This window comes from Cervus elaphus, chromosome X, assembly GCF_910594005.1.
Source record: "Cervus elaphus chromosome X, mCerEla1.1, whole genome shotgun sequence".
NCBI lineage: Eukaryota > Metazoa > Chordata > Mammalia > Artiodactyla > Cervidae > Cervus > Cervus elaphus.
The window spans coordinates 120549441-120562888 of NC_057848.1; the positions used below are offsets into that span (position 1 = coordinate 120549441).

General features: G+C 46.8%; 1 protein-coding gene across 2 annotated transcripts in view; it reads right to left on the minus strand.

Annotated features, from left to right (window-relative positions):
- PPP1R3F (protein phosphatase 1 regulatory subunit 3F) overlaps positions 1-13448 on the minus strand; it is a 15831-nt gene continuing 2383 nt past the window's right edge. Inside the window, exons 2-4 of one of the 2 annotated variants that reach the window (XM_043895957.1) lie at positions 4958-5010; positions 4661-4740; positions 1-1772 (exon numbers count right to left, since the gene is read on the minus strand). In XM_043895957.1, coding sequence (XP_043751892.1) covers positions 477-1772; positions 4661-4740; positions 4958-5010 — 1429 coding nt within the window. In that variant the 3' untranslated portion in view covers positions 1-476. Of the gene's footprint in view, positions 1773-4660; positions 4744-4957; positions 5011-13448 lie in introns of both variants that reach the window. The other variant, XM_043895956.1, reaches the window with a different exon arrangement.

The window sequence follows — 13448 nt, forward strand, 5'->3', positions numbered from 1 at the left end:
ATCGTTTCTCATAGAGTTCTATTGTGGCATATAATAATAGGTACTCTATATAAATTAAATTAAAAATAAAGCTCCAGCAGGTTGCACAGGTTGGCTGTTAATAAATACATCTCTGGGTAATTGTGCCCCAAGACCAGCTCATGACCACTCTCCCTCAACCAGAGAATTATACAAAAATAAATACAGGCTTGAGGGTGGGGTGGGAGGGGAGGACATGCCCAATTCCATTCTGCAAGTTCTTATACCATCCCCCCATGCCACTTCTCGCCACTGGTATTGCCACAGGGAACCCTATACTGACTGGAGAGCTGAGGGACAGAGAGGCCTCTCTCCAGTCGAGCATTCTCAGAAGCAAAGGACTGTTCACTGAACAGACCACACATCCCATCTGAACCCTCTGGGGAGGGGGGGGTGATGCAGGGGCTGCCCCTCCCCAGAGAGGGGAAACCTGTTATTGCTCATCTCACAAACAGCTCCTACAAGAACCAGACCAGAGAGAGGCACAGTGCAAGCACCAGGAGGGACATACCATTGTTCAGAGCTACAGGGACCACCACCAGCACAGCTAGGACCCCCAGAGTCTGGGTCAGGGGTCCCCAGAGCTGGGGAGGCAACACAGCCACACTCTCTGCAGGGTCTGCTAGGGTAGGAGACCTCTTTGGGGGCTCAAGGCTTGGGCCTGAACCCCCTTCATCCTGGGGGCTTACTTGGGGCCTGGCCAGGCTGGAAGGACAGACTTCAGTCCCTAAGGGACCAAGGAGGGAGAGATCTTGCCCCTGCAGGACTAGAGCGGCTGGCTCCTGGCCAGAGATAGAAATCAACCTGTCTCCCAACCCAGTGGTAAACTCCATCTGGGCTTCTGTGGCCCCTGAGAACCCAGTCACCCCAGATATCATCCTATTCACATGCAAAGAGTCAGAGTCCTTGCTCGTCCCCTTCTCTGGAGCCCCACTGAATTGACCCTCTATACCCAGAACCACAGGGCTGTTACATCCAGAACCCTCCGCCCATGGGAGCCACACATCTCCCATAGTGGCTACCACAGAAGGGGCCCCCGAGAGGATTTCTGGAGGTGATTCCTTAGGGGTGTCCCCTTCTGGACTGGAGGGTATGATGGAGAGTCCCTCTTCCCCCTCCCCCTCCTCATCAGGGTCCTCAGTGTCCTTGATGAGTTCCACACCGCGCCCCAGCCGGGCATAGTGCAGCGTGATCTCCTCAGCCAGGGCACTGTTCAGGGCCCGCTCAGGGCCAGGCCACTTCAAGATCAGGTCGCGGTCTGTGAGTATGCCCAGGGGATGGCTGGGGGACACCCCTCCATCTATGGGGCCCTCCCCACCACCTCCCACCCCACCAGCAGCCACAGCAGCCCTCAGGCGGCTCAGGTGGGACAGGTAGAGCTGCTCCAGCTCCTGGTCGATGGTGTCCTCTCCAAGCAGCTCCTCCAACCCACTCACAACCTCCAGCCCCCTGGGAGGCTCGTCCATGATAGCTCCCACTAAGGGCTCCTTTCGGCCCCTTCCATTCTCGCTGGATACTTCCCACGTGGCCTCCATCTGTCGCTGGCTCGGTTCCAGGAGAGGCCCAGCTGCCCCCTCACTTGCATCGGGCCCTGAGGCCTGGTCCCGGGGAGAGCGACCCAGGCCGCAGAGAGAGGAAGAGAGGGGAATCCTGATGGCCGGTGCCTGGGGAACCTCTGTGAAAGTCACAGGCAGGCTGCTTCTGGTGACATCACCTTCCTCTGGGGGTCTGCCAGTCACTGTAACTTCAGAAACCTGGAAACCATGAGGGGAGGAAGTGGGAGGGGAGAGAAAGGGAAGGGAATGAAGAGGCAGGGGAGGCAGGGAAACAAGCAGAGACAGTGAGAACTGGTGACAGCCTGCACCCAGCCCCACAAGTGTTTCCAGATGAAAACTCCTTAAAGAACTATAATTTCCTTAACTCCAAAGACTATGCCTATATTAAAATAGATGGAATAAAAGGGAACTCCCTGAAGATCATAAAGCTAAGGAATTCAGTGGGCACCAATATTTGGTGAACAACTATCAGTAAAAACTATTGGTTGACCTCCAAAACATATCCAGGACATCCATATGAATTCATGTATTTTCTCTTTAAAAAAATTGTATTTCCTAGCACTGTCTTTTGACAAGGCCTAGAAACAATGACCAGTCTAGTAGCAACAAGCATTCCTAGCTCCCAGATCTTGGTTTCTAAATACCATTCTCCACTAAAAGGAACCAGGGATCCTGAAATAAATGACTGTTTTCAAGTCTGGGGCAGGAAAAGCACAAGACGAGGTTGTGACATATTGACATACCAGAATGTGAGAAAGTGCTCAAAGAATGTTGGGGATGTGTCATAACAAGTCTGGAGCCAGTGAAAATAAACTCCCACTGGCCAGAGACAGTTCAACTTATGCAGTTCAATTTATTATCAAAATAAATAAATAGGTGCAATGGGTTGAAACTCATCAAATATGTTTAAAATTCATTATATTAATAATGCCACCCCAAAACTTAAATCCCTAATTGGTCACCTTTGGTGTTCATTTCTTCTGAAAACTGGTAAATGAAAGGGAAAATTTTAAATATTTATCCAGCTTTTTCTATACAAACTACATATATCCTCAGCGTATATATGCTCAAGGTAGCCAAATAGTTGATGTGCAAAAGCCTTTCTTTAGAGAAAAATTCCAGCTAATAAATAAAATGGAAATAGAAGTAAATAGAATTGATTCTATTTAACTTACTTTAATAACAGATTTAATAAATTTATTTAATAAAAATTAATAGATTAATAAATTAATTAAATCTAATATTCAGTTCAGTTCAGTCGCTCAGTCGTGTCCGACTCTTTGTGACCCCATGAATCGCAGCATGCCAGGCCTACCTGTCCATCACCAACTCCCGGAGTTAGATCAAATCAAATAGAATAAATTAATAAAAATAAAGTAGAAATGTGTTTCCACGTGGATGCAATCAGCCAAATCCAGACTGTGGGAAACTCTATAGGACAAACAAGTCTTCTTCAACATACAAATTGTAAGATAGACTTAAAATTCTAAAAAGACTCATCAACCAAATGCAATGTGTTGACCTTGTTTGGACCCTAAAACACTTCCAATATAAGGAAATTTGAAAACTGACCAAATATTTGGTAATACTAAGGAATTACTGTTAATCTTCTGAGGGGGAACAATGCATTGTGGGTTTTTCTTTTTTTTTGAATGCTTAATTTTCTGAAATACAAACTGAAGTATTCGTGGATGACATAATGTCTAAATCTTCTCCAAAATAATTTCACAGGGAAGGCAAGAAGAAGGGGTGGGTGGAGTATAGAAAAAGTAGCAATGGATGTGCTATAATTTGTTGAAGCTGGGTGATATGTGGATTCCTTATACTAGTTTCCTTATTATTATGATTATTTTGGCTGCTCCTATGGCATGCAGAATCTTAATTTCCCTGACCAGGGATCAAACCCATGCCCTGTGCAGTGGAAGCATGGAGTCCTAATCACTGGACTGCCAGGGAATTCCTGGTTTCTTTACTTTGATACGTTTGAAAATCTTTATAATAAAAAGTTAACACACACACACACTTACATCTCTAGAATCTCTCTCCCTGCCAGCACCAGCATCATTCACCTGGACCACTACAGTAACCTCCTCTTCCTAAGGGTCCCCCAGCTTCTGCCCTCAACCCCACGGTCTATTTTCCTCAAAGCAGCCAGAGGGAACCTGCTAAACCCTAAGTCAGATCACAGCCCCACTCTGTTCCCCTGCCATTTAGAGTAAAAGCCAGAGTCCTCTCCACAGCCCATGAGGTCCCACACAATCTGTCCTCCCCAACCTCTCCCACCTCACCTCCTGCCGCTCCCCTGCACTCACTCTGCCCCTCTGCACTGACCTCCTCACTGCTCCTCACACATATTAGCCACAGCCCTGGTTGGGGACTTTGCACTAGCCTGAGATGTTCTTCCTTTAGTTATCCACATGCCTCACTATTTCACTTTCTTCAGCTCTTCACTCAAATCTCACTGACCACTAAGGCCTTTCCTTGCGACCCAATCTGAAGTTGCAAACATCTCCCCTCCTCTAAACCCCCCTCCCACACACAGATCCACACACTCTCTCTCCTTATCCCTTTATTTTTTTTCCTTAGCACTCATCATCTAAAATACCATATTTTTAAAATTTGTTTTTTAATTGGTAAAATACCATATATTTTAACTACTACTTTGTTTTATTACGTCTCATTCCACTAAAATGTAAGTAAGCCCCATGAAGACAGTGTTTTTGGTCATTACTGTATTACCAGTGTCCATAACAGTGCTTGGCACAGAGCAAGCACTCAATAAACATTTGCTAAACAAATGACATTTCTATAAGCCCAGGCAAATAACTGCATTCTACCCTTCCGCCACCAAGTTCTGACTTGGGGGTCTCCCCCGACTCAGTGGACATGAGTTTGAGCAAACTCCGAGAGATAGTGAAGGACAGGGAAGCCCGGTGTGCTGCAGTCCATGGAGTCACAAAGAGCTGGACACAACTTAGCGACTAAATAGCAACAAACTCCTACCTAGGGTTGACCCAGAGCAAGTCAGCCCCCACCACCCAGCCTCTCATCGGGCAGTTCATCCAGAGGCTGCCAGGTCTGCTTACCTGAAGTGTCATCTGGGGCCACGGACGGAGAGGTGTGGGGGCCACCAAGGGACCCACTGTCTCCTGGACATCAGGACGCTCTGCTGGAAAGAGGAGGACAGCGTTGGGGCCAGGCAAGTATATGAACTGGCCTGGTTTGATTAAGAAAATATATGCTTCTAGCCAGTTGTCAGATTTGCCTCTGAAGCTTTCTGTGACAATCTAAGGCAGAGGGTGCCTCTTAATTTATGGAGAAAGGCGGGGAAGATAGAAATGGTAAATATAAGCTAAAATTCCCACAGCCTGCCAATTGCTTACCCACAGCAGGGGTATTATCGTCCGCACTCTTCATCTTCAGCTCTTCGTTAGGCCTGTGGGGCGGAGGAGAGAATGCATGGATCTGATGCCCTGAAAGGCCAGTTCTGCCACCTACCGGCACTTTCTGAGCCTCTCTGCTGGCCCACCCTCACCTGATAGCTGCAGTTTCTCTTCTGCTGCCTCTCTCTATCCTCTGGTCATAAAGTCAACACACTCACTGTAGAAAACTGACGAAATACAGGAACGTGTAAAGAAGCAGGAGAAAAGTCATGCATCAGCCAGAGGCAACCACCATTACTGTTCTGGAAAATTTCATTCCACACATTCTACGAATCATTTAGATTCTACAGGCAAAATTTTGCAGCTGGTTTTGTCCATTTAACAGTAAGAAGCAGAATTATATACTTTTGTAACCATCTGAAATGGCTGCTTACTGCTTCTATCACATGGGCTGACCTTAACGTACATAGTCATTCCCTTCCTACTGGGCAGCTAGGTTGTTTTTTCATCTTGCTCTCACAAAGCAGACTTCAGCAGACACCATTGGACATAGCTTAATGAACATTTTGGATTATTTCTCTAGGGTATATTTCTGGCTGTGGAGGAAACCATCTTTTCCAAGAAATGGCAAGTGAGGACTGTGGGGCACAGGAAACAGCAACAGGAAGGAAGGAAACAAATGGAAAACGGGAAGGTCAGAAAAAAAGGCAGTGATTTGAGGTCACAGAGGCCTAGGTCCCTCCGCCAACCCTCCACCCATCGCTGTATCAGCCCGGCAGGATACTTAACCTTCCTGAACCTCACCTCCTCATCTTAAAACGGAGCACAGAGGAGCCAGGATGTGTACACCAAGCACAGGGCAGTCGTGGGAAATGAGGACTTCAAGCTAGACACCAGGGCCTAGCACAGAGCAGGGGTTGAATAAATATTTGTTGGTCTTTTCCTCCTTTGCCAGGCAAGTCTGACTCCAAGGTCTGAGTGGCAGAAACCAAGTGTATTTCACCCAGTCCCTACCACAGGTGAGGGCACGAGGATCATGCGGAAATCATTGTTCTCATGAGTATCAGCTGTTTCCAATGAGGGAACCATTAACTAAAATCATGTGGAGACCTGAGAAGAGCTGAGGCAATAGCTCAGATGTTTTTTCTAAGAAGTAACAGTATGATATTGACACTTCCGGAAGTGGTTGCAACTTTTTTGAAAACATATAATCAATTATCTTCACAATTACCTATAGAAACAGAATTATCACTAGCTGACCTGAATATATTGCTTACTATGGTACTTCGTAGCATAGCTTCACATAGCTTCACATGTATTCACTTAATTCTCATGAGAACCCTATGAGATACTTTTATTCTTTTGAAGTAGACAGTATTATTATCCTTATCCTTATCCTTATCTTACAGATGATGAAACAGAAGCCAAGTAAACAGCTCAGTCATGCAGTGAAGATAGAAACCTAGGCCTTTCAGCTCCTAAGTCTGTGCTCTCAACCAACAAACTGACGAGGGAGGTTGGGATCTTACCACAGCCCCATCTCCAATCCTTTCGAGAGTAGATAGGAAGCAGCAATAATGGACAAGATCCCTCCCTCCATCTTCATTCAAGCTTTGCTTTCGATCTGCCTTTTGCCCACACTGTCATTCTCAGTTTCCCTGTCTTTGTGGGACATGTGGCTAGGAGACCACCAGACAGAAATGGCTGAAAGAACTGCTTTTTATTAGCACTCTTGGGGAGGAAGCTTGAACAATGCATATGGATCGAGTCTGGAAGATGGGGAGGAAGCTTGAACAATGCACATGGATCTGGAAGATCCAGAAAGGACAATCTGTCCTTCTCCACAGACTGGGGCTCACACCTCCCAGGATCAGAGACTACAGGGCATGCAGTGGGTGACTTTAGGAGCTCAGCCATCGTCTCCTGCACTTCATGGATGAGAAAGGGGGATTTGGAGCAAACTGGCTTGGTCCTGCACCAGTCCGCTGAGTAGGTTGAAAATCCAGGTCTTTGGATTTGTGGCCCAACACAATTTCTGCTGACTTCTTTTACTAATGTAGTCCTTCATTAAAGAAAATGTCATCTTCCTAGGGTCTTCTCAAGCATCCTTAAGACCCACAAACAAACAGAGAGGCAACCCTCCTTCCAGGGCAGGACTGAGCCAGCCTTCCCCTGCCATCTGGCCCAGTGCATGTACACAACAATCAGGCTTCTAAAAGCCACTCCAGAGCCCAAAGTGGGTGTATATGAGAGATAAGAGGGGGAACTCAGCATGCAGCAACCAGCAGGGAAAGAACTCCACGGTCCATTTGAAGGAAGAGAGAGAAGAAAAACAAAGACATAACAACCCTTCTGCCCCCAGAACATCTCTTCCACAGCCAAGGGAGGGTGAGAAGAGGGGGAACATCCAAAAATTGAGTCAAGCAATTCAGCCAATCCTAAGATCCACGAAGTCAGCATAAGTACACAGGTCACTCTCCCTTCCTCCGACATCAGAGAAATGAAAGCAGGAGGCACAAACGTCTATCGTTCTCCTCCTCCACCATGAACCCTTTTCACTGATACACCTAAGTCATCTGAAAACCTTCATATCTATCCTTCAAAGCAATACCCTTCCTTTTGCAGAAACTGTTCACAAATGCAGAAACTGAGGCTCAAGGAACTGTCTATACACACTAACTACTTAACTACACACCACTCTGATAACATCCAAAGAACGTTCCATTTTGAAGACAGTTTGAAACTTTGGGCCTTAAAAAAACACACTATCCTTGAACTGTCTTTCACAGTAAATATTCGGAGGCAGCTAGGATTTTAATCAAAAGGAGGATAGTAAAAGAAATGGGAGTACAAATGTAAACTGACTCACTAATCCGTAACAGAGAAAAGGGGTTCTTAGAAAAATGGAGAGGGAGATTAAGAACAAAACTGTACCTCCAGTGTGCTTGCTAATCTTTGAGAAGGAAACCTGCCCTTTTGGCACCAACCCCACACATGCCACATGGTATCACCTTAAGGGTTATGAGCAGTCACAAGCTGGAGCACACAGATCAGGGGGTATCCTGGGCATGCATCTTCTGGGTGCTCTCCTGAGAGCTAGTCAAGACAGTGTGGCCTAGAAGGGGCCATGTCAGGCCTGCACGCCTGTCTCCTGGGCTTGAGGTCTTCCTGCCATCAGGAGACTCAATGGCCTCTGACCTGATGGCAGCTGAGACTGGGAGTGGGGTTTTAGAAAGAGCTGCTGGGGGCCCCAGCCTAGGCCAGCCAAGACAGAACGAAAAAGTGCATCGTCACACAGTGAGTGAGCAAGTGATGGCTGACAACCCCCATGGAGAAGAGCAAAGCAGACTTTTAGGGATGTCATATCACTACCACCACCACCAAGTCCTCTGAGAGCACCCCCAAACACTCGTGTTTTCAAAGAACCTGGCCAGCCCAAAGTGGGTCATGCAGTGAAACCCAAAGGGAAACTCAGTAGACTCCAGCTCCCATGCAGTCAGCCCAGAGATAATGCTGACTCTCCAAGGGGACAGGCGGCTTTGGAAACTTGCCCGAGATACTTGGAATCCCAGTTACCCTGAGCCATCTGCTTTCAATGGGGTTTGAAGGAGGCTGTGAAAGCCAAGTTACGTGGGGCACTGCTTTGCCTTCCCCAGCTGTGCGTGTCAGTTCTGGAACTTACGGACAACCCAGTAGGGTGGAGGGAGGAAGCTGAGCAGTTTATTGTGCCATGAGTTTCTGTTAAAGCAATGCCTCTATTCACTTCGCAGTGACCCACAGTAAGAGATACATTTTACATCATAACCCAGCACATGCTCATACATGTGTAAACATATAGACATATATCTGAAAACCAGTTGTTCTTTGAACACTTACCTTTACTACATGTTGTGATGCACTCATTTTCTATGCTGTTTTTTAATGTTTGTTGGAATCCAATAAACTGATCTCACATCTCAATAAAGGGTCATGACATGTAGTTTTGAATAACCCCAGCTCTGCCACCTACCAGCTGTGTGACCTAGAGCAAGTTACTTAACCTCTCTGTGCCTCAGTTTCCTCATTGTGAAGAGGGTATAATAGTAATACCTACCTCAGAGAGCTGTTTGGCAGATTGAGGAAATATTTGGAAATTGCCTTTAAAGTGCTTAACCAACAGTACTCCCCTCCAAATTCCCAATTTCTGAAAGAAACTGAGGCTCTGAAGAGGAAGGAAACTTGCCCAGCTGGTAAGACCCATCACCCAGCCTGGCACAGCAGTTGAGAACTGGGGTGCCAGAGCAGGAGCTGCCAGCTCAGATCCCAGCTGTACCATTTTCATAAAATGTGGTCTCAGGCCCACATCCTTGACCATGATGCCCTACTAGTTTTCCATGGAATAAGAGGATCACTTTCCCACTAAAATCCTCACTCTCCAGACAACTAAGATGACCCCTGGCCCGTCCTGTTTCAACTTTGATTGTTCTGATGTCCCAATTGCTAACTCGGATAGCAAGTCAGGTCCCCAATCATTCGCCTACAGGTACACCTAAAAATCATGGAGGCCTTACTGTGCATCAGCCCAGGGACAGACCCTGGAGACAAAATGGTGAGCAAATCCGACTAGAAGGCTTACAATTCAGTGTGCAGGAAGATATCAAAAAAAGATACTCACACTCATTCTTTCAACAAACATTTATTGAGCACCTGTTAAGTGCCAGGCACCATGACAGGCCCTGTGGGAATACAGCGGTGAACAAAAGCAGACCATGTCCCTACCCCTCACGGAGCTTACAGTCTAGCAGGGCAGAAAGGGTCATCCAATAATCCCCTAATGAACGTCTAAGTACAAACTGAGGCCAGGGCCTTCAGAAAAGGAAAGAATGCCCTAGAACAAGGAGCCTTGGCCCAGACTACAGGGTCAGAGAGGACTTAGGACGCTTAGAAGAAAAATGAGCAATGGAGGGGTTGGGGAGTGAGGGGCTGCTCAGGACTCTATGGAAGAGGTGATGGAGTCAATCTTGAACGAGGCGAGTTTGAGGCATCTTTGGGACATCAGCCAAGTAGAGGTACTGAGATAATACATATGAGGCTGAAGAGCAGAGCAGAGAGAAAGAGAAGGGCCAGAGAGTTCAGAGGAAACGCAGCAGAGGGTGGTCCCAAGGCAAGGAAAGAAAGTATTTTAAATAGGAGTGCTCAATCACTTCAAGAACACAAAAATACTCCTGTGGAATCTGGTAGATGCAGGGGCAGAAGTGAGTGGAGAGGTGTAGGTACCTCTTCAGAGATGGGTCAACAGTGAAGGAGAGAAGGGTGATTGGGTGCTAGCCAGGAGCAGCATGCACAGAAGTGAGGTCAAATGACATATAGTTAAGACAGTAGAGACGCTGGCATGTATAAAGGCCAACAGAAAGGCTCAGCCGAGGAGGGCAGTGAAAAGCTGCCAGAAGAGAAAGTGTAACTGATTAGGTCAGGTTCTGAAGCAAGTTGCAGAAAAATGGAACCCAGAGTGTAAGTAGGGGACTGGCCTAAGGGAGGAAACACAAAGGTGGGAAATCAGTTTGCAGGCTTGGGGGATACAAGTCATAGGGAGTTTCATTCTTATGGTTTCTACTTGTTTTTTTGAAGCAGGAAGTCTGAAGGTAAAGAACATTCAAAAGAGTCACTTTAGGGACAAGAGTGAATCAGAATATAGTAGGACTGCCAGGCAGGGTGGAAAGTGATCCTGGATCTGTGGAAATGCTCATCTGCTCTGCTGTATGAGTCTCTATCAGGGCTTGCCTGCTTGGCTGATCAGTGCTATAAAAAGACCTGGGCCTGAGGTCATTGGGATGGACAGTCTTCCAGGAGGGGAATTGAAGGATCAAAATGAGGCACTGCAAGGGGCACAGGACCAACATTCTTGGTGAGGGAAACAGCAGGGACAAAGGCTCTGAGGCAGGAAAGGGCAAAGCACCTTGGAAAGACCCTAGTGACAGAAGCTCAGAAGGCAAAGGATGGCGTGAGGTGACACAAGTAGACCTGGAGGCCAGACTAGGGGAGAAGGCAGGAGGTGCTCAAAGGACATGCTTAGGCCCTCCTGGTCTTTATTTTTAAGAGGAATAGGACACTTCCCAAGGGTGTATGTCAAGGCAGACCTGGAAGACTCTCCTCCCCACACCGGTCCTGGGATTCTGGACTCTGGGAGCCTCAGTTTGCTCATCCAGAAAAGAAGGAAGAAAACACTCTTTCTCACAGAGAACGTTGAAAGGATTAGATAAGACTGTGCACACAAATACTCCGCAGGGTCTCTGCCAGGTCTTGTTCAACAAGTCCTCCATCCCTGCCCCTCCCACCCAGTTCCACCACCAACCCTTTGACAACTTAGCACCAGTCTGCAGTTTTTGCCCTATTTGAACCTAGCACTGATCCAGCACATGGCAGGCCTTCAATAAATGCTTGTTGATGGGTCATCTCTAAGCCTGAGGGTTATCAAAAGCCTAGTCCAGCAACTTGAGGAATGCAGCCATTTCAGTTTCTGAGCTGTATCCCAAGGGCTAGCACAGACTTCTCCCATGCCCCAACATGATGTGGCTGTGCTGGTGCACAATGGGCCTGCAGGCAACACTTTCTCAATGGGAAGCCTTCTATGACAGGGCTCCCACAGAAGGGTAGCCCCTAAGATCCTCTACCATCTCCTAAGAGCGCTGGGTCGCAGGGAGTGGCTGTTCTTCAACAGCGCTCCATGTCACCGGCAGCACCCAGGTTTTAAAACAATAATAAGTTGAAATGTACTCGCCAAGAAAGCCACCGACCTACAAAGAAAATCTTATCACTGATCATCGCTGATCTTGCAATGAGCACCAACCTCCCCTTTGCAAGAGCTAAGATCAAGATAAAGAAGCTATCAAAAGCCATCTGCCCACTTAAAATAATATCACAAGTCATGTTAGGAACCACAGACCTGGGGCCAGATACCAAAACAATTGTCTGAACGGGCCGCTTCAATTTCTCCTTAAAACCACCCATGTATTTTAAAAGAAAAACACCCTCTCCACCCACCTTGGCCCTGAAAGCTTTTGATTTCTCTGTTCCCTTCATTTCACACTCTAAAATGACCAAACTCTGCTACCCAAACTGTCGCGTCTTAGACAGAGCTCCCACGACAGCTGCCTGGGATGACAACTTGGGAAAAGTGACAGAAATGAAGGTGATTCTGGGGCACTGGAACAACTCAATTATCTTGATCTAGGTGATGGTTTCACAAAGGTGTACATATATAAAAATCTATTGAGCTTTACACTTAAGATCAATAAAGAAAAAAAAAAAAAAAGATAAAAGGAAAGCAAGACATGCTGGAAACATAGAAACACCAGGAGTAAAATGTAGAATTTGCCCTGAATCCTATCAGGCCTTCAAGAGGAACAGTAGTTTTTTAAAAAGTCCCTATCTCTCCTCCCTGGTCTTGTCACTAGCTGAGTATACTTGAACAAGTTGGCTCACTTCTCTGCGCTGCCTCAGTTTTCCCCTCTATTAAATGGGCATAATCATAGCATCTACAGCACAGAGCATGCACAGCAGGACTCAAGAGAAGACAAACTTGAAGCTCTCACAGAGATCAGTAAATGCTGGCCACTGTCAATCTTTTGAAGCTGCCACCACGCTTCAGTTACCCTGCTCACGCTTGCTGCATCCAATCCAAGCACCAAAGTGACTGTCACTTCCCTCTAGCAGATGGGAAAACTGAGGCTCACAGATGAAGAAACTGATGCAAGGCTACATAGCCGATGACGGGCAGAGCAGAGACGGGGAGCAGAATCTAAGAAACTGTCTGTGATTTCCTAAGTGTTAATATTGACACCTATATGGCCCTGCTAAAAGCCAGGCTCAGTTCCGAATGCTCTTACTCGTCTCCTGTGAAGTAGGTGCAATAATTATCTGTTTTACAGATGAGCGTACTGAGGTACAGTGCAGTGAGATGAGTTGCCCAAGGTCACAAGGCTAATAGACAGGACCAGGATTTAAACTCAGGCACTGATGTCAGAATCCACACTCTTACCACTGTAAGGACAGCCTTGCTGCCTGCCCTGTTCAGGTTACTGTGGGGCTCACTGGATGGTAAGTGGGTACTTATCTGCTTGCTCACTTACCCAGGCGCATCTGCGCACCAGACCCAAGCTAGACCTTTCAAACCACTCACAGCCTAAGACCTTGACAGAATCACAAACATCTTGCTGCAGCCAGAGGCTTCTGATCAAGCATATACAAGATCCAAAAAGCATTTTCCCATTCCAATTTCCAGTCCTCCCAAGAGCAGGGAAATGTATGCATTTCCCACAAGTGCACTGAGAATCTACTTATCCCAGGTTAGACTTAGGTGGTTCCCCTCAAAATCAGGCCTAGCTGCTACTCTTAAAGAACTCACGACTTGATAAAGAAAACCTAGGAGAATCTTATATTAAGACCTTCTGGGGTTAACCGGTTCATTCTCCCAGGACCTGAATGGTCCGTCACAGGTGGTACAGCAAAAACA